The following is a 26697-nucleotide window of genomic DNA, read 5'->3' on the forward strand; positions in this document are numbered from 1 at the left end:
CTCTCTCTCTCTCTCTCTCTCTCTCTCTCTCTCTCTCTTTCTTTCTTTCTTTCTTTCTTTCTTTCTTTCTTTCTCTTTTTCTTTTACCCTGCCCTGGTAGTTACTTTGTTTTGTTTAATTTTGTTGTTTTGCTGTGCTGGGATTGAGCCCAAAGCCTCGTCCTTGCTGGGCACACACTCTGCAGACTGAGCTAGCACCAGTTAAGGTCACTTAGTACTCCCAAAAATGTCAGCGTTGGAACCATTTAGGGTTTGATTTAGGGTTTGTAATTTCCTGTAAGGGTTGATGGACTAGATATCCTCCTTTATTTTCCTTTTCCTTTTTTTTTTTTTTTTTCAGTCATAACCAGAATTCCTCAGACCTCTGGGTTTGACAGGTAACTGGGCATCTTTGATTGCCTTACCCCATATCCTCAGACTTCCTGGGCTGCAGCATTTAATCAGAATGGCATTTCATCTAACCTGTGCTGGGTTTCTTTGTTGTTGTTGTTGTTGTTGTTGTTGCTATTTTGAAAAAAATAGGCAGTGGAGGCCAGACTGATAGATAATTTAGACCTTTAGAGAAATATAGATTGTTGGGGATCTCCGGCGAATGACTGTCTGAGAAGGCGGGTTGTGTGCTAAAATCATGCCATGCCAGCGTACCAGGTCCATTTAATTTGGTGGCAGCACCAAAGAAGACTAGAGCCCCTCCACCAGGATTCATAACTCAGAGGGAGTCACCGCTGTGGAACAGAAAAAATCCTGAGGTTGGTCCACAACCCAAGACAGTCATCATTCCCACAGGGCTGGGGCTATTTATTTTGCTGCCCTTTCGTAGGTAGACACTGGGTGCGGTGGGTGTGCTTGTCTAAGTACCTGTTTGTAGAACACCCAGGCAGGGCAGAGCTAAAGCAGCTGTAACCTGAAACCAGTCTAGTTGGTTTTCCTTCCCAGCAGTCAGAGAAAATCTGCATTCCAGATGAAACCTGCCAGCTGAAGGAAAGATTTTAAAAACAAAAGACATTCCAAGGGTAGTAAATTAACAGCTCTCAGAGTTGTGGGCACTCTGAGGGGATCTTTTTTCTTTACTTCCGGTCTTTGATTAAGGGTTTCTAAGAGGCTGTTGATGTGGGCAAATTGCTGGGTTTAGGGCCTCGCTGGCCCAGGCCTTTGATTACCATCGGATGGAAAAGAGAGTTCACTTTGGTCATTTTCTGCTGATTCACTTTGGAATCTCTTGGGCTGCACCAGGGGGTGGTTCAGGGCTGTCCGGACCAGCTTGCCCTCTCAGCACTTTTAAAAACCTCAACTTGCTCTCACCAATGAGGAAGTTGAATGCGACCAGGAGAATCGTAGGCTCTGGGGCGGAGCTCCTCCTGAAGTCCTGGGCTGGGATTATGGGACAGGCTGACTTTGCCTGCGACAAAAAGCCTTTTGTCCTGGGGAGTAAATACGGAAGTCCAGAAGAACCGCCTACCTGCCCATGTGTAGTAAGGTGTGCAGCCCCAGCTGCTTTGGGGCATAGCGTTGCCCAGCCTTAACAAGTTGCCCTGGGTACGCCGGCATCGAGCAAACCGGAAGGGAGGACGCCTGTGACCTGAAAGAGACCAAGTGTGTTCTCTGAGCTGCTGAAAGCCTGGCTCCCTCCCCGGTCCTGTCGCTCCCTGTCCTGTAAGTCAAGAGCAGATGGAGCGGATAAACTGAGAGAGCAGGGCAGGTAACACAAGGCAGAACTTGTGTCAAGGGCACTGCGGGGACATGGAGGAGGTTGGTAACTCTCTCAGCAGCAGAGATGTGCTGGAACCAGACAAATCCGAAGCCGGACTTGAGATGGCTCAGTCGATCCTGAGTAAATTCTCTATGAAATCCCTGTTTGGATTTACAAATAAATTGGACACCTTGGAGCCTGAAGAGGAAGATGCTGTGCTGAAGGCATTTCGCACTTTAGAGGAGGATCCTGCTCCTGATCGAGGTGATCCCAGCAAAGGCTCAGACCAGCCACAGGCAGAGGCTCCAGTTCCACCTGATCTTAAAAATGATGGAAAGTCAGCAAGGGCGGAGACAGGATCTGAGGAAAGTCAGGGGGAAGGCAGATCAAACACCTCTTCCCCTGGTTATGAGCTTTCGCCTGCCACTGTGAGCGTGGACAATGAGGAAGTCATCTGGGTCCATGGGACCCTGGTTCACACCACCAGTGATTCTGACTCTGAAGATGGAGGCCAGGAGACAAAAGAAGGAAGCAGCCTTGATACCCAAAAGCCCACCACTGTTGTTTTATGTGAACCGTCTCAAGAGCCCAAAGACAGAGCAGGGGATTCCGAAGAAAATGCCGACACTGATGATACGGAACTCTGTGCTGAAGAGTCTCAGAGAACTTTACCTGAGACAAGTAGCGAACTGGAACCTGGTGGTGATGGTAGCCATCCGGCAGAGCACAGCCCCAGGCAGGACCAGGTTGCAGAAGAAGGGTCTCAAATCCCACCTGCAGCAACAGACCAGACTGGAGGTGCTCTTGTGAACACTGTTTCTAAAAGAGAAGCTCCCGGAGAGAAGTCCTTCCAGCTTCCAGCTTTCTTCAGTGGGCTCCGTGTGCTGAAGAAGGGGGCTACCGCAGAGGCAGGGGAGATCATCACTGAAATCAAACCCAAGGACGGGGACCTGGCTTTGCTCAAGTTGACCCAGCCTGTTCAGAAGTCTCTGGGACAGGGAGGCCCACAGACAGTGAAGAGCCAGGGTAGAGCAACTGATCCGAAGGCCACTCCCACTCTTCTGGAGCAGCTATCTCAGCTGCTCAACATTGACATGCCAAGAACCGAACAGAAAGAAGCGGACCCCGAGCTTCATGGTGCGGATGAGATGGGTTACAGTACTGACAAGGAGAGCCACAAGAGCCCTGGAGATGCCCACGTCCAGGGTGGCCAGGTGAAGGCAAAGCCACCAGAGACTGCCTTGGAGGCATTTAAGGCCTTATTCATCCGTCCCCCCAAAAAGGGGAGCACAGCTGACACCTCTGAGCTGGAAGCTCTTAAGAGAAAGATGAAGCATGAGAAGGAATCTCTACGTGCTGTGTTCGAGAGGTCCAAGTCTCGGCCGGCAGACAGCCCGTCTGATCCCAAAAGCGTATGTAGCACTGGATTCTGCATTTTGCCATACAATATGCTATAAGTTTTTCTTTCTTTTCAGGTTACCTGTTAAAATGCGCTTAGTTGCCTGTCATCATTATTATACTCCCTGGGGGAAAAAAATAAAAACACAAGAATTATGATATTAAATGTCTTGCAAAAGAGTATTAAGTTGGACAGAAATGCTTCTCTTCTGTTTTTCTTGAATGTAATTAAGTGTGATCTATGTGTGGATGTATGGGAAGGAAGGGATAATGTGCACCCTGAGTTTAAGCATCCATGGTCAATGTGCTTATAAAGCATTAGCAACATAGTGAAGTGCTGCGATGTGTACGTATAGTCCAGATTTATAGTGGTTTCTTTACCATTTAGTCACACTCCTGTGAACACTAGGCTCTCCTTGGAAAGTGTACCATTTAGCAAAACGTGAGTTTATGATATAACTGAAATGTTCTGTGTTGTTTATATAGCTTCCTGGTTGAGTACTGAATTTAGAATGAGTGCTGGTTTTTAATACCAACTCTGCCATATATGGCAGGGTGACCTTGATAATTTCTGAGCCTGTCTTCCCATATACAAAAAGCAGCATCTAGTCCTAACCCTTATGGAAAGAGTAAATGAAATCAGCGCACAAGAGAATCTAGCAAATGAAAGATGCGATTATTCGAAGAAATTCAAAGTTAATTTGTAATGACCAGGGAGTGTTCGACATTGGAAGTTCATTGGAACAGTGGATAGAATTTCTTGTCAAACATCAATTCAGTATAGGATTATCTTGTCTGCTTATATATTTAATTAAGCTATTAAAAATTAAAGTCAGTAGAACAGTTAGCATTCTAGCTGCAAAATTCAACTTCTTAAAAAAAAATAGTTGAGCATGGAGCCAATCTCTTTTATTTTGTAATAGGAAAGAGTCAAAATTAGTGTGGAATGCTCAGAGAAGCGTGTCTGCAATTATTGTTACTGCTCATGGGAAATGCAGACTTAGGCCTCAGTGTACATAGTTTGTTTGGCCTGCAGTTATAAACAGTCCTATAAGTGTGCCAGATGATAATGCATTTGGTTTTGTTTCCGCAGTTCAGAGTTTTCACGTGCCCTTTAAAATAGCTGAATAACAAAAATAGTGGGTTGCATGTTAGGTTGCCTTGAGTGTTTTTGTTTGTGTGTGTGTGTGTGTGTGTTTAACTTCAGTTTTTACCCCAACTGATCCTTTACCCTCCTGGAAAAAGGTTCATCTTGTACTAAGACGACTCAGTTACACGTAATGGAAGCATCGGGCACTGGCCATTAAAATCAATATTAGGATCGGTGTTAGGATGCGTGGTTTCAAGAATCAACTGGCTCTGGGCACACTTTGCTTAAATTATTCTTTGCCTGTTTTTGCACAGCCTGACCAGAGCCCCACAGAGCAGGATGACAGGACTCCAGGCAGACTCCAAGCTGTCTGGCCACCCCCAAGGACAAAGGACACAGAAGAAAAAGTGGGACTGAAGTACACTGAAGCAGGTAACGGGAAAGGAAACTGGCACACAGGAAGGAACCTCTCCCCACAGTGGCCTTTAGTTCAAGTTCAGAGGACTTTCAGCATTCCGGGTTTGTTTCACCGTACATTACAATGCAGGGGACTTCTTATGCTCTTGGTCTTGGCATAAAAGCACACCACTTTCCACATTTGCCATGAGCGACCGTCTCAGGGATGAAACGTGACTGCCGCGCGGTGAATGGCAGCGGGGCACACGGGTCAAGTAGGAGAGCCTTTGGGGAGCAAAACGGAGCAGGTGGATTACAAATTCCTCTGGAAGCAGGTGGTTGGGCACATAGATTGCTTGTGTGAGCTGGCAGCATCGCTAGGAGAGGCGAGTATGATTCTCCAGGGCTGTAATCTGATGGTCTGTTTGTCTCTGAGTAATGCTTCCCAGATAAAGGAACCTTGTGCAGGCTGAACATACAGATGCCATATCAGTTACTCGCTCACTCTTGTTAGACAAAGCTTCGTTTAATGCATGTCCAATTCTAAGACACTCTACCTCTCTGGAAAACTTCCCAGGAACTCAACTTGAATCTATTTACATGAATAGGACTGTAGATATTTTAAGTGGAAGGTTAAAAAAAAAAAAACTCACTGTAGAACACACATGAATGTATTTTAAGTGTGTGTGTGTGTGTATGTGTGTGTGTGTGTGTTTGTGTGTGTGTGTGTGTGAAGGGTAGGGGGTTGTGCTTTATCAAAACTCTTTACTTTCTTCCTGATATTTGGAGACTTATCTGACCTACCCAGAGACTGCCACTCCAAAATACGGTGACATTGCTTTTTTTTTATTTGTTTAATTTAAAGGATTACCTAGAAACTGGCGGGTGCTAGAAGAGGCTTTCTGACAGCTTTTCATTGTCATGTTCCAGTTTTGATTAACTTCCCTGATGTGAATTCTCATTGGTGATGCTGGGCTAGCGAGTCCTGGGAAAGGGGCCTCGTCCCATGCTAGCTGAGCTACATTGCTGCATGAAGGATGTGGGGGTTCACTTCTGATCTCTGCTGAGCTTTCTCCTAAGAAAATCGCATGGTGGCTACACAAAAGAAAGCCAAAGTCTGGGATACACCCACACAGGCTACCATTTTCTATTTCAGTCCTGGTCAATATTCAAGGGGGGAAAGTGTTCCTGTTGGAAAGAATCACTTACAATCTTTTGTCTGTTCTGTGAGCCTGAGGCCTTTGTGTTTGCCACTTTCTTCCCCATGGGACAGGGGAATCTTCATTGTGAAACCACATGACTTCCTCCAGGTCCCTGGTGTTCTGGTCTCTTCCCGTTGTACCCATATGTTAACAGTTCATTGCAGTGAATCTTTAGAAGGTAAAGAGAGAAGCGCTTCCTTTGTTCATCTTTTATATGTGGCTTTTTGGTGGTGGTGGTGGTGGTGGTGGTGGTGGTGGTGGTGGTGGTGGTGGTAAGCATGCATACATAATGTATAGAAATACTTCTTCTTGTAAGTGAGAGGCTCAAAGTTTAGTTAATTCAGTAGGCTTTGTGTTACATCAGATAGTGGTTGAGAATACTCACCTTGACAAGAGGTGGTCTCTAGCCTCCACAGAATCACAAACTTGTGGCTTCTCTGGGACAGTTAAGTACCTCATAGTACGTTATTTTTCTGCACTTCCTTTCTTATGGGATTTAAAAAGAAAAAAAATCCTCACCCTTAGTGAAAATATGTATAGCCACCTCAGTTTTCCAGCATGAACATAATTTCTTTCAATTGGAATGCTATCTATGTTCACATTATTGACCCACTCACCAAGTTGTTTGCTTAGCATGGGATAGTGTGAGTGATTAAATGCTCTGAAACTGCCTTAACTTATAAAACAAAGCATAGAATACAGTGAGTCCTAATTAATAAGTTAGAGATTTTAGTCTTGATCTAATTAGTATAGTGTGGCAGCCTTCCTTGCCATGGTGGACATCTGCTAAGTAGATAAGGAAGTAAATGTCACAAATGCTTCTTGAATGCCATCTAGCCCTGTTTTGAGTTGCTCCTTAGCTTTTGCTTTGTGTCATTCTTTTGTCTTCCACTTCTGGAGGCTCACAGGGGCATCCGTCCCAGTTAACGGTGGCTGTGATCCCTCAACTGTCTGGCATGCATTGTCAGAACCACTAAGACCTTCTTCCATGAGCTTGTGAGAAGGTGGCAGGTGAAAGGGGCACTAATGATAATTCCACGAGGTAAGGCAGCGGGCTGGCCGTGCACTCCCTGGGAGCCCCCTTGGTTACCGTACTTTGGCACGAATCTATTCTGTGTCTGTTGCCTGGATGCCTGGGAGCCTTCTAGTACTGCTGTATTTTAGGGGATGTGCCTGCCATAGAAGGATAAGATACTCCACACATTTTGTGCCTCACTGGTAATTTTGAGAATGTTAATGCAAGCTCTTCCCCCACCCCCTCGTGCTTATTTTCAGCTCCGTTGTTGAGGAAACTGAAATCTCAGAAGAATTTGGTGTGTAACTGAACATATTTTGTAAACTCTCTATTGGTTTCCCTGCCCCTAGGGAAACATACTGTGATCAGTTAGTCTCTGGGGAGCTTAGAGACAGCAGTTTGAGTGACGGCAGCTCAGGGTATCCAAAGTCTCGAGCTTTTACATCTTCAGTGTACTTGAGTGTTCCCAGGACTCAGTAGTCACTAATCTAAAGAAACAGGAGAGTAAGACCCCAGCGTTTCTATTTCGTATGCACATTAGAACTCTGTGCTGATGAAGAGAGGTGGTCAGTCCCTGAAAAGCCTAGAGTTCTCCCTGTGATGCCTTAGGCCGCTTTTACTGACTTCTTAGTACTCTCCTTAGTGACTTAAGAGATCACTTGATCCTACAGATTACATTTTATTGAGAATAACATGGAAATGTAGGAGAATCTGTGGACCTTAAGTGGTGGCTTCTAGAGTCTTCCTAGTCTATGAGGGTACCTCGCTCGCAGTGGTTCCTCATGGCCACCGCCAGCATGCTCCCTTCTGCCATTCCTCAGCTACGAGTATCTTCTGCAGTTCTGGACACTGCAGCCACTTCTCTATCGGTTTTGCGGGAGCGTCCACTGTCCCAGCTGGTTCCGTGCCCATATGAAGGGCATTGTTGCTTCCACTCTGAGTCCTTGGAGCCCTGGTGATGTGCCAATTGAGAGCTGTCACTCAATAGACTACCATAGGGACTGGAGTTGACTTCTACACAAGGATTGAGTTTGGAGCTCAGTGTTAGTTCATACAGTCCCTGAAGTGCTTTCCTCAAATACAACAGAATACCCCCACCCCTACGATGTTCTGAGCCTTCCTTCCTATATTGTTATTGTCGGTGTAGCTAATCCTGCGTCTTGAAGTCTCACAATAACTTTGAGTGACCAGAGCATTTGACTCGTGCCTTACCTGGCTTGGGCTGGGATATACGCCTCTCGGGATTCTTTCTCCCAATGTCACCCTTTGGTTTGAAGTGACCTGTGGGTGGCTTTGTGTTGTTTCTAAGTGGGTCCCCCTGTCTTCTTTCCCATTAATAAAATTCAAAGAGAAGCTAGGTCATCTGGAGCCACTTATGAGACAAGTCATAAACAAGAGTGGCAGCAGTCCTCGAGAGGCAAGTTAATCATCCCCTGTGCAGGTACATAGCCTGCTTCCTTAAATGATTTTCCTGCTGCTTCTTCTGCTTCTTCTTTTTTTTTTTCTCTTTTTCCCTTCATTTCACAACAGAATTTGATTTGGAGCACAAAAGTTAAAGATCTAGGGTTTTGGTTTTTGGCTTTTGGTTTCGTTTTGTTCCTGGATCTTGAATTGATTTCACAGCAGGGTTTTAGAATAACTCTCTTCTCTCTGAGTTTATGCCTGTGATGGACTTCCCTGTGGCGATGTTTGCATAGTCCTGTGGCATCTGCAGCCCTGTGGTGCCGCTGCACACCTCACAGTGCAGCACCCCAGTTCTCCTGCATACTTCAAATAATATTTTCCACTTTTCTGATCTATCTCTTCCTCCAAAACTCTTCACAAAGGGGTCCCCCTTTGGGAGTTTTTCTTGGGATTGCACTACCTTGTTAGTGTGAGGTGGCAATGAAAATTCTTAGTGTTTGCACACATTATAGAAAATTTTATCCAGGGCATTTTAAGATTTTTAGAAAAATTTTCATGCACATGCACACACACACACACACACACACACACACACACACACACCTTGAATTTTATCTAACTATATCTCCAGACACATTATTTAATAATAAATGCTTGGTTGGATTTATTTCTTGGACTAGTTTTCTGTTTCTAACCATTTCATGACTAAAGCTTCATGGGTTTTATATACTTCGTAGCCAAGTCTAGAGTTTGTCCCAGTTCAGGTCACGTTTGTATGCACTGAATACTGAGGAGCCTTCTCTGACTGAACCTTTGCTTAGTGACTCTAAGTATTTTGAGAATTTAAAAAACCCTAGTCATGGAGTCTGGAAAGGTGACTCAGAGCACATAAATGGTCTTCCTCGAGGAGCAGGGTTTGATTCCTAGCACCCACATGGTAATTGACCACAGTAGGTAACTCTAATTATAGGGTACCTGATACCCTCTTCTGGCCTTTGAGGTCACTGCATGCACATGCTGCACACACAGGCACACATGCAAAGCACCTGTCTACGTAATATAAAAAGCAACAAATCTCAAAAAATTAATAAAACCATGTAATGATGACCAAAAGCTGCCGAAAAACATGCTGCCATCAGCATTGCGTGGTGTGCCTGATGACCAGGCATCTGTTTGTGCCCCAGGTTCAGATGAGGAACCTCTCTCTGTTCTTGATGCTCGCTTCTCTCCTGCTACTATTTTCTGTGACTGGTGGCATTTCTCAATATATTATTATGGTGAAACTCAAAATCCTGAGAGAAAATGAACCCAAAGTATGTGGAATTAAAAGTGGCACCTCTTGTTGACTTGTCAATCTCTTAACTAATTGCCCATCGGAGGGAGAAGAAGAGCCATGAAGAACAAAAGCTCTCATGTCTTCTTATATGAACAGGACACCTTTGGTTTTTCTTCCTCTGTGTATCTAAGAAACCTTGTTCTCTACTGGCAACACATCCGAGCCAGGCTTGGCAAGCCCTAAATACTGTCCTCTGAGTGTTAGGGTGGTCATGGCTTTTGTGGAAAAGAGAACTCAGCACAGGATATTGAAGTTATGAACGAGCCGCCAGCATAGGCGGCCTCTCCTGGGACGTTTACTGCCAGAAGCTTGGAGGTACCAAGCTCAGAACAACTTGGAAATATTTCTTATCGAGAGACCTGTGGATCAGCTCAGGCCTCACAGGAGTGAGGATCTGACTACCTTCTGGTTTGCTTCTCATTTGCCTTAAGTGAGAGAGCTCTTCCTGGTGAGTCAGAAAGCCTTGCTTCATCAGCCAGGGAGAGCTAAAAATATCATGGAATTATTGGCTCACTGTAGCCCGAGTTTTAATTTCCCCATCCACGGCTAACAGAGTGTGTTACGCCTGGGTGGATATTGCCATGAAGTCATGTGTCTAGATGACTTGTCCCAAGTCCTCTTTAACTGCCTAGGCAGTGGATTTGCTTGTCGTGTGTTCTATGGCCATTTAGGTCACTCTGCTGTCACTTGCATGAAGTGATTTTGATAGCACATGATTTAGAGATGTCCAAACTAGAGACCAGGACAGCCTTGCATTTTGTGGGTACATACAGAAAAGAGGGGCAGACTGGGAAGCTGGAGGTGAAAAAGTGCTAAGCTTCCACTACTTGTAATGCTTGGAACCCTGGTGGGAAAAATCAACTTCCCCACACTCAGTTGCAGCTAAAGCTTGACATTTAACAAGGAAATCCCAAGTGCAGACCCAAATAAATACTGTGTTCAAAGAGTTTAAGTCATGGCTTTTGCTTATACATTTATGTAGTTATTTGCTGTTCTGGCTAATCATATGTCAACTTAACACACAAACTAGAGTTATCTTAAAGAAGGAAACCCCAGTTGAGAAAATACCTCCATAAGTCCTGCTATAAGGCATTTTCTTAGTTAGTGAATTATGGGGGAGGGTCCAGCTCATTGTGGGTGGTGCCATCCCTGGGTTGGTAGTCCCAGGTTCTATAAGAAGGCAGGCTGAGCATGTCAAGGATGACAAGCCAGTAAGCAGCAACCCCCCCCCCGCCCTGCATACTCAAATTCATTCCATATTTCTTTATCTTTCCAGCATACTTATTATTTTCACTTATTATAGCTATTGCTATACTCACCCAGACATTGTGCCAGTCGCCACAATTTGCTTTTTCCTCTAGATTCTTATACACACAAATTCTTGTATATACACTTGATAGTGAGTTTTTCAGGACTGGTGACGTGGCTCTGAGGTCACAAAGGTGCTTGCTTGCACAAGCATAAGGGGCGTGCGTATGTGTCAGAACAATCTCCCTGTACACACCAACAGAGGCCAGGTAGGGTGATGCGTGTAATCTCAGTGCTGGTGAGGCAGAGCCAGTGGATCCTGAAGGCTCACCGGTCAGCCAGTCTAGCAGAATCAAGAGCTTACAGTTCATTTAATGGTATCTTAAAAGATGCAGCAGTGTCCATGACACTGTCCTGTGCCCTAGAAACTATTTATGATGGCAAATAGTGCTCTCTGCATATCTTACTAAATTAAAATCTAAAAACCAGGTTTCAGGAGCTGGTTCCATCAGTAAAGTACTAGTAATACAAACATTAATCACCTTAGTTCAGTCCTCAGAACCCACCTCAAAATGCCAGCTGTCAGGCATATGCTTACAGGCTCAGTGGTGTGGAAGTGGAACCAAGTATCATTGCTGCTCACTGGACAGCTAGCTTGGTTTAATTGATGATCTCTAGGCCATTGAGAGATCCTGTCTCAAAGGAGGTAGACGATGTTCCCAGTGTTGTCCTCTGGCCTCCACACATGTGTGTGTGTGTACTCACACATATTTCTATACACGTTCATAAAAGTAGAGATCGTCAATACACTGTGCCTGGTGGTTCAGGTCTATAATCCCACATACCCACGAGTCTAAAGCAGGGGGATTCCAAGTTCAAGGCCATTCTTAATTGTAGCTTAAATACAAGGCCAACCTGGGTTACATAATGGAAACCTTTCAAAATAAAAAAAAGTAGGGGCTGGAGAGATGGTTAAGATCACTTGCTGCCCCTTGGTCTTGCAAACTTTATATGACCCAGCACAAGGCAAGGCCTGGGCCAAGTAGTGGGAGTGGGTGGGTAGGGGAGCAGAGGTGGGGGGAGGGGATAGGAAACTTTTGGGAAATTATTTGAAATAAAAAAAAAAAAAAAATAAAAAAAAAAAAAAAAAAAAAAGATCACTTGCTGCGTGCAGGTGTGAGTGCATGTCTGTGGAAGACTGGAGGCCTGAGGGCTATGTTGGATATATTCTGCAAAAGCTGTCCATCTTATTATACCCAGTATAATGTTCTCAAAGTTCACCAATGTTGTGGCATGTTTGAATACTTTGTATTTGTTACTGTGTTTTGTTTATACATTTTTTCTATGAGGTGAATTGTTCCTATCTCTTGTTTAGTGTCAGTAATGCACCTATTTGATTGTGCAAAGCCCCTCTTCAAGATACACCTTCAATTGTTTATTTTAGTGTGTGTGTTTCTCTCTCTCCTTCTCCCTCCCCCCTCTTTCTGTTTTTGTGTGCATGCATGTGTGTGCACTCCTGTGTGTGCATGTGTGTGTGTGTGCTCAGAAGTAGTATTGACACATTCATCTTTTTGAGGAATTTCCGGTCTTCTTCTGTTTGTTTTTTTCCCCTTTGGGGACAGGGTCCCAATGTATACCTTGGGTAGCCTGGGACTCTCTATGTAGATGAGGCTGCCCTTGAACTCTCAGAGGTTTTCCTGTCTCTGACCACCCACAAGTGCTGAGATTGAAGGAGTGTGTCACCACACCTGGTTTCTATACTTAAAAAATAAATAAATAGTAACAATATAATTGCTATTAACACTTCACAAACTCCTATTTCTTCACATCCTGCAAGCATCATTATTATTTCTAAAGTAGCCATCCTAATGAATATGGAATGGTTCGTCCTGTGCTCTGGATTGCATTTCTAAAGGTGTGACATTGATCATCTTTCTGAGTGCCTACTGGACGTATATGTGTCTTTGTTGGAGCAAATGTCTGTTCTATCCCTCTGCCCATTTTTTAATTGGATTGTTAACATTAGCGAATAAATCAGTTTCCCCCAGCCCTCCCTGCTGTCTGGGACTTGCCAAATAAAGCTGAAAATAGCTAATAGTTGACATCTGACATCTTTTTGATTTCAAAGGCTTCCTTTAAGTGTTGTCTAGTTCATGATCATATTTGACTAGAGATTTTATTTAATTTTATTGCAGACCTGGACTTTTAAGTACTGTTGGAATTTGTTCCACTAGGGATATTCTTATTAAAATGATTCATGATATTTTTCAGCATTTTGATTTATTGATGAAGATCCATTTCTACTTTCTTTCTCTTAAAAAAATATGTATTTACTATCTATACAGCATTCTCCTGCATGTATGTATGTCTGAAGGCCAGAGGAGGGCACAAGATCTCATTGTAGGTGGTTGTGAGCCACCATGTGGTTGCTGGGAATTGAGCTCAGGACCTCTGGAAGAGCAGCCAGTGCTTTTCAGCTCTGAGTCATCTCTCCAGCCCCCATTTCTAATTTCTTGAGAAGCAAGTCCCATGTAATTGTGATGCAAGGCTGAATTTCATTTGATGACTTTCTGGTTATTTGTTTGAGTGTTCTCCATTCTCACTGGTGTGATAGTTTAAGTAAGAAATGCTCCCAAGAGCCTCAGGTATTTGAACACCCGGTGTCCATTTGATGTTTAAGGCGATTATAGAACCTTCAGGAAGTAAAGCATTGCTGGAGGAAATACATCACTGGGGGCGGGCTTTCAGAGTTGAAAGCTCCACCTCATTTCCTGTTCTCTATCTATATCTCTGTCTCTCTGTGCTTTCTCTGTGGGATGATGTGATCTCTCTGCTTCTCCATCCTGCTGTTGCCAGCCTTCGGCACCAACCATGATGGACTCGTTTCTGAAACTAAGATGATAAAATAAACCCTTTCTAACTTCAGCTGCTTTTGGAGATGGTTTTTACCACAGGGACAGAAAAGTAACCAATACAATTAGCATATATTTATTTCTTCAATAAGAGTTTAATTATGAAATTTTATAACATGTATCATAAATGCATTAATCATGTGCATTGTATATTCCCATTCTCTGAAACTCTGGCATCTTCAATAGTGAAGTCTTCTCCAAAAATATCCTTGTGACTTCAAGATAAAGGAAAATATTAGGACATTTTTCTGTATATTAAGTAACAGAGAGTACAAGGTCCACATAAGAGCACTAAATTTCTTAAAAACAGAAACAAATGAATGATTTTCAGATCTGCATTCTCTGTTCTTTTTTTTTCCCCCAGTAGCATTAGGGCTCCTTCAATACACCAGTATTCAAGATAAGTAGAAGTGAATTCAGATAAAGAACTGCCATTGTGTGTTGAGCTCCATGGCATGGCTAGGGTAACTCCTAGGGGATTTTCCTTGAGTTTGTGAGAATACATTCTATCTCATGATGTAACCCTAGAACTTGCAAATGGCTGGGACATCAGAGTCTGAGATTATATCGCACTCCTATTTAGTGACACTAACACGTTATAAGTATCTACTTCATTGGTGCTGGTATTAAATTTGCAAATGCATTTAATAATACATCCATTCATTTAGCAAAAATTCACTGAGTATCTGCTATGTATGCACTGGTAAATGTGATAGCTGCTTGGAATGTAAAGAGGAACACAGCAAGCTTGTTACTCGGAAGCGGCTTATGATTTTAGTTTTAGTTTTTAGTTTTATTTTTCACCAGGGTCTACGTGACTAGGTTGGAGAATGGAAAATGGACTCAATGCTCTGGTAGAAGAATGTGTGGCATGTGGTTGAATGACATCAGTCCTACAAGGAGAATTGAGAAGAAACCTCACAAGTCAGCTTGGAAAATGGTGGTCTGGGTAAGGGGATGAAGTTGAGAAAGCACAAACAGAGACAGCAGTTCCTTGTGGTCGTTACAAACGAGTACCTAAGCAAGGTGGGCCTGGCAGCATGGGCTTTCACTCTCAGGTACTCTAGAGGCTGAAGCAGGAGGACCCCAAGTTTTAGGCCATCTTGAGGGATAAACAGTATGGTATACAGTGGTGCTAAACCTGTAGTTTGGTGGGGATACTGGGCCTTTGGAGGAAAAGAAATGTGTGGTGTGCCATGTTGAGGCCTGACTTATAGACATTTGTGGAAGCTATTGAGCAATTTTAGGCAGAGAAATAACATAGCCAATACGGCTTTTGTGAGAGTCTTCTAAGGGTACTAAGGAAGAATGTTAATGTCGGAGGGACTTAAGGAGGGGTGGAATGAGTAGGGATCTTGCTGGGAGTGCCCTGTGTGGTCTAGAGGGAAGATAATGGGGCAGTCAGTGGCATTCATTGTCTTCAGAACAGAGAAATTGTGAATCTTCATTATTCATGATGTGGTGTGATAATGGAAATGAGGTAGTTTAAATCAGTAGATTCCCCTGGTTTCACTTCTAGGTGATGGCTCTTTTTTTTTTTTTTTTTTTCCTTATTAAACCTATTGCCTGGTATACCAGAAGAATAAAATAAGATCATTTGAACTTAAAACATTTACTATCTTGGTCATCCTGAGAAGAATATGGATCTTTAAAGTGATGTGTGTGTGTGTGTGTGTGTGTGTGTGTGTACTCTTCTTTGTTTATGAATTATTTAATTATTAGATGAAACACATTTTTAGTGCCAGGCCATTACATTAGTAATGAGCTCATATAATGCAGGCTTTCCAAAAAAAATCTCTAGGAATTATTTTTCTTCATAACTTATTTTCTTTTTAATTGAAAAATAATTATCATATTGCAACAATCCAATTAGATAACATACCGCCATTGTACTAAGGTCTCTATGACCAACCAATGCCAACTAAATTACTCTGTACTTTCAGACTCAGCCAATGTTTCTATCTTAGCTTCATCTTTCAGACTCTACCCACGTTTCTCTCAGTTTTGGCTCTGCTTCCTTGACTCTCTGGCCATCTCATGACAACTTCTGAATCCTCATCAGACACTGCCTATGACAGTATTTAAGCTTTATGCCACTTGTTGAGCACTTTGTCCTTCAGCCCTCTATTCAGATGTCCAGTTTTCAGTGAAGAATAGTCTTGGGACCTTTTTTTTTTTTTTTTAAATTAAGATGTACAGACATTTGAGTAATCAAGAGATGGAGAGTCCTTAAGCCAAGGGATATGGCATGCCCCTTCTGGGGTCCAGGGGAGACAGCTTACAGCAGTTTCTATCCCAGATGCTCATCTACCTTTAGTAGTGATAGCTGAGATACCCCTGTCCATGCCAAAACAAAACAAAACAAAACTCCCCCAAGCCCACAACTCTTAACATCTTATGGGATTTATTATTCTGGAGCCATGAGTGACTGTGTCCTGGGATACCAGTTTAGTTTCTCCATGTTCCAACATGCTAACAGTGATGAAAATTTTATAGTAATAGAAAGAAAAAAAAAGAAGTCATAAATCAAGGTACTTTTTAAATACATTGATGGAGACATTAAGTGGGTCGGTTAAAAACTCCTCTGTAGGCCTCAGATGCTATCTCACTCTATTCTTAGCTTTTTGGTTGAAGAAAGTAGAGTTTTCTTAATACATTCCAAAAGGTTTTTATCTGTTAGTCATAGGATGATCCATTGCACACAGCAGTGGGCAGGGAATGGCTGTTTAGGGGACTAAAGATAACCCAAGATAAATTGTAATTAGTTTCTGAACATCCAACAGTCCACCCTGTACTCAGTCATTGAAGTTCTATTGAGTTAGTCAGCTTTGCAGAAGGTTCAAATTGACAGTAAAATTTCTTTCTGGAAACTTATTCACAGTTTATTGAAATGCTTAACTAACAACTCATCCTACCCATTCCAATAAAATGAATAACTTACCCAGAAGTAAACTTAGAGCTAACATTCTTTTGATAGTTAGAATGTTCTTTTATAATATTTTTTATATTTCTATCCCATAGAAATTATGAGATGGTGATCAATACAAGGCATTCAGTTGGAAAACTGTATTATTGGATAAGTTCTGTGGGAAAACTGATTTTTTTTTAAATTTATTTTTAAATTTATTTTTATTTATTTATTTATTTATTTTGGCTTTTCAAGACAGGGTTTCTTTGTGTATAGCCCTGGCTGTCCTGGAACTCACTCTGTAGACCAGGCTGGCCTCAAACTCACAGAGAGATCCACCTGCCTCAACTTCCCAAATAGTGGGACTTTGGCATACATCACCACTGCCTGGCTCTGAAATGTTTTAAGAGATTAAAAAAAAAAAACATAAAAAAGTTCTGAGCATTAAAGCAGAATTTTTTCATACTTTTATAAAACAGATGGTGCTGGGTGCCAGAAAGATGCTTGTTAGATACCATTGACTACATTTAAATGTGCCAGAGTTGCTTTAAGATATCAGCATTCATAAATTCTTCATAACTTGACTTTACCACAGTATCAATTTACAAATATTTTAGGTGCCACTTTACTTATGTGTAAGGAGTATGTTTTTTTTTTTTTTTTTTTTTTTTTTTTAGAAAAATGAAACAAAACAAAACAGGGGTGCATGCAGAGGTTGGAGAATACTGTTTGGGCTACTCTTTGAAAAATGCTGCTCCCAAATCGCCTGAGACCTTGTTGAAAGTACGGGTTGTTGTTATTGTGTCTTATCTAGGAATGGGAATATACATGAACACAGCTGCCATTTAACGAGCCAGTGCTGTATGGCAGAACAAGCAGATCATTTTACAGAAATGTCAGTCTTGTTTATCTTACCCCAGGGCATGGCTAAACTCCTTTCACTGTGCCTTCCTGCCTGGTTCACAGTGGTTTTAACCAGAGCCTAAGATGACAGAGGACACAGCCAGCTCTCTAGAGTATCTTCTTCAACCTTAGTCCCAAGTCCATCCAGAGTTCCTACTCGGGGCCTCAGTCAAGATTCTGGACCAATTCCTCCACTCCTTCTTCCTTCTTTCTCAAGCTCAGAGCAGCTCTGGAAGTCCCACTGAGAGTAGGATATAGGGATTTCCACCACGAAAGACCATGTTCTACTGTGGTGGACCCAGAGAACCATTTAGTGTCTGTACCTACGGGGCGAGCATTGCCTCTGGGAGGCTTGCAAGAGGAGAACTGGGGTATTACCTCATTTGTCCATTTTTAATAAAGTTAACCTAAAATCAATGAAGGGCTTCAAGGCTTTGATAAAAGTGAGGTGTGACTTTCTGACACAGACCCATAGGACAGAAGAACAGGGGAAATGCAGCGACATGCCCCCCAGTGGTTCTCTTAGGGAGACACATGGGGTAGCTAGAGCAAGCACCTGAACAGAGGGACATGAGAGGATGGCCAAGGGGATACAGGCAAAGTGACCAGAAGGCGTGAAGCCTCTAGGCTACTGGAGAAGTGTCCAGAAATAATCCAGAGAATCCTCCTTTATGAAGAGCCTGAGGACTTCCAAGGGCTTGGGGCAGAATTCAAAGATCTGTCAAGACGCATATGAATAACATCAAACAGAAACTTAGATATTATAAAATATTTATTATCAAAATCTTCAGCCCCTTCAGAACTCTCCTTTTATACCAATTTTAAGATTGTAAGAGTTTTTATAGCACTTGGAAGGCTGAGGTGGTTTAAGGCCAGCCTGCTCTATATTGTAAATTTCATGCCATCTAAGGCTACTAAGTGAGATTTCTATCAAAAATAAAAATAGTCTTAGGTGCAAGTTTATGTATGTGGCTTTTCTATTTGGATTTGTGGCTTTTTTTCCCTTTATTTTTTACAAATGTCTTGGGTTCACGGAGAAAAGCAGTTGAAGAACAGTGTTACGCGTTATACTTTAAAGACCGTTGTGCCACAATTTCTTATAACCTTTGCTAAAAATGTGGATTACTATCACTGGGTGTCATCTAGGAGTGAAACTACACATGGTTACAGCTGGCATTCACTGAGTTAGTTCAAAGCTGGCAGATGTGGAAGGCTTATTTCTACAAAGTCTCAGTACTGTTTAAAAGACATCAGATCTCCCACTAGATCTCGCTATTTAATGTGTTAATACTGGACCACATGGGTCACATTGCACTTAAAAGCATTTAAAAACCTAATTGATTTTATTTTATTTTAAATAAATGTAACACTATTATCCTGGGAAGGGACCCCTAGACTTTGTCAACTGTCAAAGGCTTCTGTGATGCAGGAGGATTAAGGAGTGAGCCCTTGATCTTGGATATTGTAATCCCACATACAGTTTGTTTGATTTGGTTGCATGCGAAGTGAAATGGGAGTTACCAGACATCTTGGAACAGAGGTGTGGCCTAATGGTTCTTCTGTTTAGAAAGGCTCCCTATGATTGCTATGCTGAACTGAAAAACAAGGTAGGAGGCTGGGTAGGTCGCCCCACAATTACAGGGAGACTAACTACCAGAAGGCAATAATGGGAATTCAGACAAGAGACTTATTTGCATAGAAGGTGACATCTTGAACTATGGTGACAGTAGTGGAGACATTTCTCCATATTCATTTGGGAGGAAGAGCCATTACAATTTCCCAACAGATTGAATGTGAGGAGAAGAATCACAAAGTGTCCATTTCTGACCCGAACAACCAAAGTGTGGAATTTCCATGGACTGGGGGAGAAAGTGGGTGGATCAAGTGTATGTGGTTAAATTAAGACACTGATGGGGTATGCAGTAGCAGGTGTTGAGCTGTGTTTGGAATTATGAGTGGGGAATAGTGGGAGGGGCTTTCCAAGCAGCAGTGATGCCTTAGAGAATCACTGCATAGGCAAAAGTCAGCGTTGAAAACTTTGGACGAGATGAGACACTCACTGTCGATGGAGAAGGAGAACTGGGGCTGACCTAGGGAGACTAAGATGAAGTCTAGTGAGAACTTACAGTGAGGTATCCTGAATATTCTCAAGAAAGTGTCAGAGGGGAAGGGGACGTGCCACATGGCATCTTGTCGTTGTCTGGGTGCAGATTCTGCTCAGGGGATGTGACACGTGGCATCCTGTCTATGTCCGGGTGCAGATACTGCTCTTAGCACTGTATAAATATCAACCTGAAGGTTCGTAATGCCCTGTGATGGGAATCAGAAGTATCTCCATGACAGACGAAGAAACACAGCAGATAAACCTAAGCCTTTGGGTACCCTGAACGTGCATGGCAGAACTCGGATCTGAAGCAGGCCTTCTCAGTCCAGTATCAGTTTTGTTGGTCTCAATGTTCGGATCAGTAAGTCACTGGTTTGTGTGAGTGACAGCAACTCCTCAACAGTGTCTCAGAACCAGAGCCACACCAAGAAACTCATCACTTTGTATGAGTTATTTTCACTCCACCAGTAACAAAAACCAGTTGAGAAAACTTAGAAAACATATGCACATAAACAGAAGGGGGAAACTTTTATCAACTGTTTTAACACCTATGGAGTATTAGGACATTGATGAAGTTAAACAGCTGGCTTCACTGAACACACCATGTTGATATTAACAACAGTATTGCAGTAGTGGTGGGTAAACATTTAAAACATTGACTTTATTAAACATACCAAGTTGGTGATCATTGTAATTGCATCTGGATCTTTGAATGTACTGTAAATTTACTTTGGGGGCACGTTTTCAAAGGAAGACTTACTAAACTCCTCATGTACATGTTTAACATTTGAGATAATTACCTAAGATAGCACCAGTTTCTCTTTCTTATTAACCCGTCACCCTGGCTGTCCTATAGAACAGAGTGCTCTGGTGTCTGCCTTTGTAAATGCTTATCAGCAGTGTCCATTTCATACAACAGATGTTACTGATTATACTAACAGAGTTCTAGCCATAAGTAACCATTTTGTCATTGGTAATTGCAATAGCAAAGCTGTTATTTGTTGATTTTTAGACACCGGAGTTTGTGATTGGGAGGTTTTAAAAGAGAAACATAATAATGGTATACCACCATTCCATTACTATATCTATGATGACCAACAAAATTGAACATTTTGTTCCTATGTTAAAGGAAATGTAGACCATTGCTGTGACTTTCTATCTCTGTGGCATCTGTTACCATAGCAACTAAGACAGTGAGCTGTAAATGAAGTGCATAAATTTCATGGGCCTGGCCTCCAGCTTGCTGGTTATGAAATGTGTAGATGATGCATGGTCTCAGGCTGTGTACTCTGGTAGCTGGGTACCTGGATGCTCATTCAACTGTGGTGTCTCTGTTCCAGACAATTGTGGATGTAACTCCAGGTATTATATTAATGGAATGAAATGCATATCTGGAAGAATAGAAGCTCATATATTCTTAAAGGTGCAATGGATTTAAAATGGACATATGGAAGGGCTTCCCAGCTGACAGAGATGAGTTGGTGCTGACCAGTGGTGTCCAGGACCACTGGTAGCTGGGAAAGAAATTTTGCAGAGGACCAGGCCTGCTATGACCTATTTTGTGGGATGCAAGGCCTCTCTGGTTTGTCCAAATTGTCAGGTGCATCAGGCACAAACTTTTCAGTGCCCATTCCTTTTTTTGAGTATAAAGCTCAGATTTGCATATCATAGTGTTTTCTTGTCTGTCTGTCTGTCTGTCTGTCTGTCTTCTTGTTTTGGGGTTTTGTTTGTTTGTTTTCTTGTTTTTTTTTTTTTTTGAGATAGAGTTTCTCTGTGTACAACCCTGACTGTTCTGGAACTTGCTTTGTAGATCAGGCTGACCTTGAACTTACAGAGATTGGCCTGCCCCTGCTTCCTAGAGTGCTGGGGTTAAAGGTGTGCACCACCACACCCAGCTGACCTCGTAATGTTTCTTTCCTCCTCCTCAGAACTCAGTATTGTGTATGTTCTTAGTTTAGCTTTTGGAGCTAGGTTTTCTGAGCCCAAATACTGGCTCTCTAGCATATTACCTCTGTAAATGTAGGCAACTTATTAACCTTCCTGTGTCTTGGTTTCTTTTCCTCTAATATGGAGGTGGTAGTGTTATCATTGCACTTACAAGTCTTAGGAGAATTATTGTATTATTAGTAGTATATTTTGTTTAATGTATGGCATACATTGTCTATATCTACTATTTGTATATGCAGTTATCATTGCAAACATTTTTCTTTGTGGGACAGAAGTACTAATGCATGTTAGAATCAATGGTGAGTCATTTGCAAAGCATGAAATGCAGTGTATAAAAATATAAAATTCTAAGGAAGAGTTGACTATTATTCATTTGGTTTTTAATTATACCCAGACTATAATAACCTCATAAACTTAAGGATCTATTTTATTGCAAGCTTCTTGTAAGAGAGGCATTAAGTCAAAGCCATAACATATTAAAGGACTAGACATCAATAAACAATGCATCCTACAATCTTTGGGTCCCTTGGAGCCTTGCAGTGTGTTCTATGATTATCAAGAGCTATCTTTTCTTGGTACACCCATGGCACAATGTCCTAAAACCCCAGTCTCTAATTTCCCTTGAAGACTATTTGTAATCTTTTTTTCTTTTTAATTCTAACTTAATTCTTAATTCCAAGAGATTTTTATTCCAGTTTAGCCAATTAGTGATATGTAATTTATGGGCTTTTAACATTTCCTATTTCTCCCACCACTTTCTACTATTCTGGGATCTTCCTCAGCCTTCTGCAAATGCATACCCAGTTTCTTCCTTGGAAACTTGACTCCATGCATGTTCCTCTGTGAGCCCTTCCTTCTCTGGAATTCTGTGGCACTATATATTCCTAGTAATGTCTTAATTTCATTAAGGAACAGATATCTGGGAATCCCCAGCTCTGGAGAAATTCTAATTCCTGTTCCTTCCTACTCTAAATCTGGACTGCAAAAAAACATTAGAAGAGAGTTCTATAACTGTCGAGGTTCTGTCATTGTGAGTCTGTATTCTCTGGTTATGTGTGGGCCCACAATACTATGTTCTCTGATTTTATGTGGGAGATGTTCTGCCTGCCACTGTCTCTGCATTTCCAGTCTATACTCCACTCACAGCAGCTGCTACTTCAAGTAACTCTCCACCCCTTCTCAAAACCCCATTCTCTGCCTCTTCTTTTACTCTAAGCATTAGATTCCATTTTAATACTATCAAGAGGCTTTAAAGAATGGTAGAAAATACATTTGCCTGGCAGTCAAACAATCTGTCCCCAGCTGAACAACTATTTGTATTTTTTCCCTTGTGTGACCATAAAGTATAATTCCAAATACATACAGACATGAGATTCTCTGTTGTTAGTTAAATGGGTGATTTGATTATTATTCTTAATTTTCTTATAAGGATTTTGAGGGAGGAGGACTGACCTCAGCAGCATCAGAAAATACATCTTTAAAATCTGTGATCTTACAGTTTTGTTTTGTATATTCATGGCATAATTCCTGGGGAAACATGAACAGATGTCTTACCCCAGATACAGAATAGCCAACACACCAAAGAGGGGATATCAAATTCCCATTTGGTGAACCAAAGTTTTATTAGGGTTGCTTATAAGAGTACAGGCATGTGGTTACTTACAGAAGCAGAACTATTTCAAAGACAGCTGAATTACCAAAGCCCACCCCAGTTGAAAACCTGGAGTGAAGTACAAACCTGCAAGTGGTTCAACAGGTTAGACAGTGTCCTTCCTAGAAACCTCAGCTTCTCTGGGCCTCCAAAAGGCAGCTCAGCTTGTCTTAGCAGTCCTTACTGGTTATATATGCTTGAAAAGAGAAGGGCCTGGTGATTCTGGTTGGTTTCAGGGACTTCCTGAAACCACTGTATTGTTTACTTCTTGAGTTTAAAGAAGCTTCACTGCAGTATGAGATGTTTCACCTCCACTTAGAACATCTGTTGTTGTTTCAACTCCTGCATCACATCCTGTGTCTTAATAAGTTTCCTTCTGAATGGGAGTCTTAAATCTGGGAGGAAAGTATTTACACAACCAGATACAACTGCAGACTGGCATTAATTTGTAGGAGATTACTTATGCCAATGCCATTTACTGTAATGGTAAATTTATTCCTTTTCAATTGCTTTATTCTCAAGCTCCCAAAACAAATCATTATGGGATCATTGCATCAGTAGGGAAGTGGACGAATTTGAAGACACTTTAGAAGTACTTTTCTCAGCCTGGAGTGGTAGTGCACATCTTTCATCCCAGCACTAGGCAGGCAGAGGCAAGCAGATAAGTTCAAGGCCAGCCTGGTCCACAGAGAGAGTTCCAGAACAGCCAGGGAAACACAGAGAAACCTTGTCTTGAAAAACAAAGAACTGCTTTTCTCTGTAACTTTTCTCTGTAAGTCCTCATAGATGCTAGACATTTAGGGGAACTGCATACAATAAGATAACAAGAATTTAACTCTACTGTATTATTAGCTCTTAGTTGACTGCAGTGTCTACTCTGTAGCTTCATTGGCTGGAGAGAACGGAGCTTGAGTTGTCAAATACAGAGCATATCGTTTAAAACTGAGAGGTAAATGTAGCCTCATGTCACTACGGCTTGAGAATAAAACAAAACAAAGCAAGCAAACAAAAGCCAATACCCTCTGTTTTGGCTCTCTTATCAAAGCCACCTGGAGAGCATTTAAAAAACAAAACAAAACAAACAAACAAAAAAACTCAAAACAACCAGATTTCTGTCTTTGGGGCTGGGACATCGAGGCGTGAGCCAAGATCAGTCTCCATGGGTTATAAGCCAGCCCTGAAAACCAGTAGAATAGCAGGGTCAAGGCTTCATGAGATGATGAAATGGGTTGACTGGTGGAAAAGTTTTGACTTTCACAGTTCCCTGATTGTCTCATTTATGTTCATGATTCTGAGGTTAATATCACTGCAGAAAGATCGGAGCTACTTAGTTGGGCCCATGTCTCATTGCAGCCTCTGAAGCTAGTTTATTTTGCACTATGTTTTAGTGGAGTCAGTGAGTGCTCTTGTCTTTGTATGGCCTTGTTCATGGTCTTCTCAGCTCCGTACAAGAAGGGGAAGTAGAGACTGTCTGTATTCATATGTGTTTTAGCTCTATTTTAGTGTATCATTGTTCATCTTGTTCACTTGGAAAACTAGCAATTTCTCACTGAATCTATCCTGAGAAAGTCAGTTATCTTAGAAAGGTACTGTTACTCAAAAGGGGGGGGGCACAGATCCATAAGGGACAGCACAATCTGGGTTCTTTTAAAAAGGTTTGTAAGAAATGTATAATTTCTGGCTATCCCAAGGAACCTCCCTGATGGTCCCTACCCATATGAATGCATAGCCCTGAGTTTCTACACATTGCTAGCCTGCTGCATGCAGTTTCCAGCAAGAATGCTTGGAAATCTTCGAGTTGCTAGACAAAAATTGTGAACCTCACACACAAGCAATGAATATATGTTTAGTGTAAGCATGTGTGACACATTCCATGATCTCCTCTGTTGTTACTATAAGTCCACACTCTCAACACAACTGAACACATGTTTTTATTTTACGTGTCTGGCAAAACTGTGGGCATTGCAGTGGAGGAGGGGCCAGAGCATTCTACATTCTTTTGTGAGTGGGTCCTCTTACAGGGAGACCACTACTTTTCTTTTGTACCCCAAATTATCAATTGGGTTGATTTTTTTTTCCCATTTGTCTTAGAGGTTTGCTCACCTTTGATGTTAGAAATTAGCAATGTAGACTTGAAAATTGCATGTTCATCTACAAGCATGTGTGTGAGTGAACGTGCATGTGTGAACACACACACACACACACACACACACACACACACACACACACGATCTTCAACTCTGAGTGATAGAGGTGATGCCAGTTAAACTGTATAGCCACAGGCAACAATCAAGCAGCTGCAACATGTTTTATTTAGGGTACTTTTCCACCATGTGCGAGGCACAAGTGTCTTGTCTCCTTTAGAAACCTGGGCAGGTAGCCTGGCCTCCTGGGTACTTGCCTGGCCTGATTTAAGAGAAAATTCCACTCTCATTCCAGTTACATTTGGCCGACTTCCACCTGCCTCTCCAGAGACTGACCTTCAACTCTCTCTTCTGAGGTTCATTCTGTCAGCCTTAAATAAAGGTCTTTCAGTGAAGGATTAAAAGCACAAGGGAAAAAGCAGGCAGCTTCTACCAAAGTGTGACTCCAGGCAGCCCATGCCAATCCATGCCACATGAAGAATGTAGTCACCTTTGAGCACTGTGTGTTCATTCTGTGTGAATTTCAGCTTTCTTCTGGTTGACTAGCCGGCACTACCTACTCTCATATAAAATGTATGAGTGCACATGCATATATTAATTTTGAACACATCCATTGTTGCTTACAGGAGATAATCATGAATAATCATAAAATGATATAAAATAAAGGTAGAGTAATATCTGTATCTTATTAACCCTGTCTCTGTACTTCTGAGATTTAGGAAGCCAGTGTAGAAGCCCCTTCTGCTAAACCCTGTATCAGATTTCTTTGCTGCTCTCTCTAGAGATGGTGAGCAAACCCAGGATTTCTTGTGTGATCATCAGCTTGCAGAGCCCACTGGAGGTCATCCATAATCTACCAGTTTATGTGGTTTCGTAGATGACAGAGAACCTGGGACTTCCGAGCTCTGTGCAAATGCTATCCCAATATATATTCTTCACAACGATAATAATTTCATCTTTCCTGAAAATGATTCATATACCCCCTTTTACTCCATTGTTTCAAAGCTTTAACATGATATAGGGAAATGTGGGTGATTACTCTTAGTGAACCTTTGAGTTTGTCTGGTGAGCATGGATGACAAAGCACAGGAGGATTATCCAAAGTTTGAGTGTTTCTGTAAACACCACGACCAAAAACTGTGTAGGGAGGAAAGGCAGTTTTTGGTTTTGTATTGTTTGTTTGTTTGTTTAGCTTGTAGCTTATAGTTCATCTCCACTACAAAAAGAAGTCAGAGCAGGAACTCAAGTTTGAACACTGCTTATGCTTATTGCTCTGTATGGCTTACTCATTTTGGCTTCTGGTGTGGAAGCAGCACTGCCCACAGTGGGCTGGGCCCTTCAATGTCAACC

At 42.0% G+C, this 26697-nt stretch overlaps 1 protein-coding gene across 3 annotated transcripts in view; it reads left to right on the forward strand.

Moving 5' to 3' along the window:
• Fmn1 (formin 1) overlaps positions 1–26697 on the forward strand; it is a 373383-nt gene that overhangs the window by 114614 nt on the left and 232072 nt on the right. The window contains exons 1-2 of one of the 3 annotated variants that reach the window (XM_021193754.2): positions 1357–3101; positions 4492–4609. The exons of 1 other annotated variant lie outside the window; for it this stretch is intronic. In XM_021193754.2, coding sequence (XP_021049413.1) covers positions 1740–3101; positions 4492–4609 — 1480 coding nt within the window. In that variant the 5' untranslated portion in view covers positions 1357–1739. Of the gene's footprint in view, positions 1–1356; positions 3102–4491; positions 4610–26697 lie in introns of those variants that run through there. One more of the 3 variants, XM_021193752.2, reaches the window with a different exon arrangement.

The sequence above is a fragment of the Mus pahari genome, chromosome 3 (assembly GCF_900095145.1).
Source record: "Mus pahari chromosome 3, PAHARI_EIJ_v1.1, whole genome shotgun sequence".
Taxonomy (NCBI): domain Eukaryota; kingdom Metazoa; phylum Chordata; class Mammalia; order Rodentia; family Muridae; genus Mus; species Mus pahari.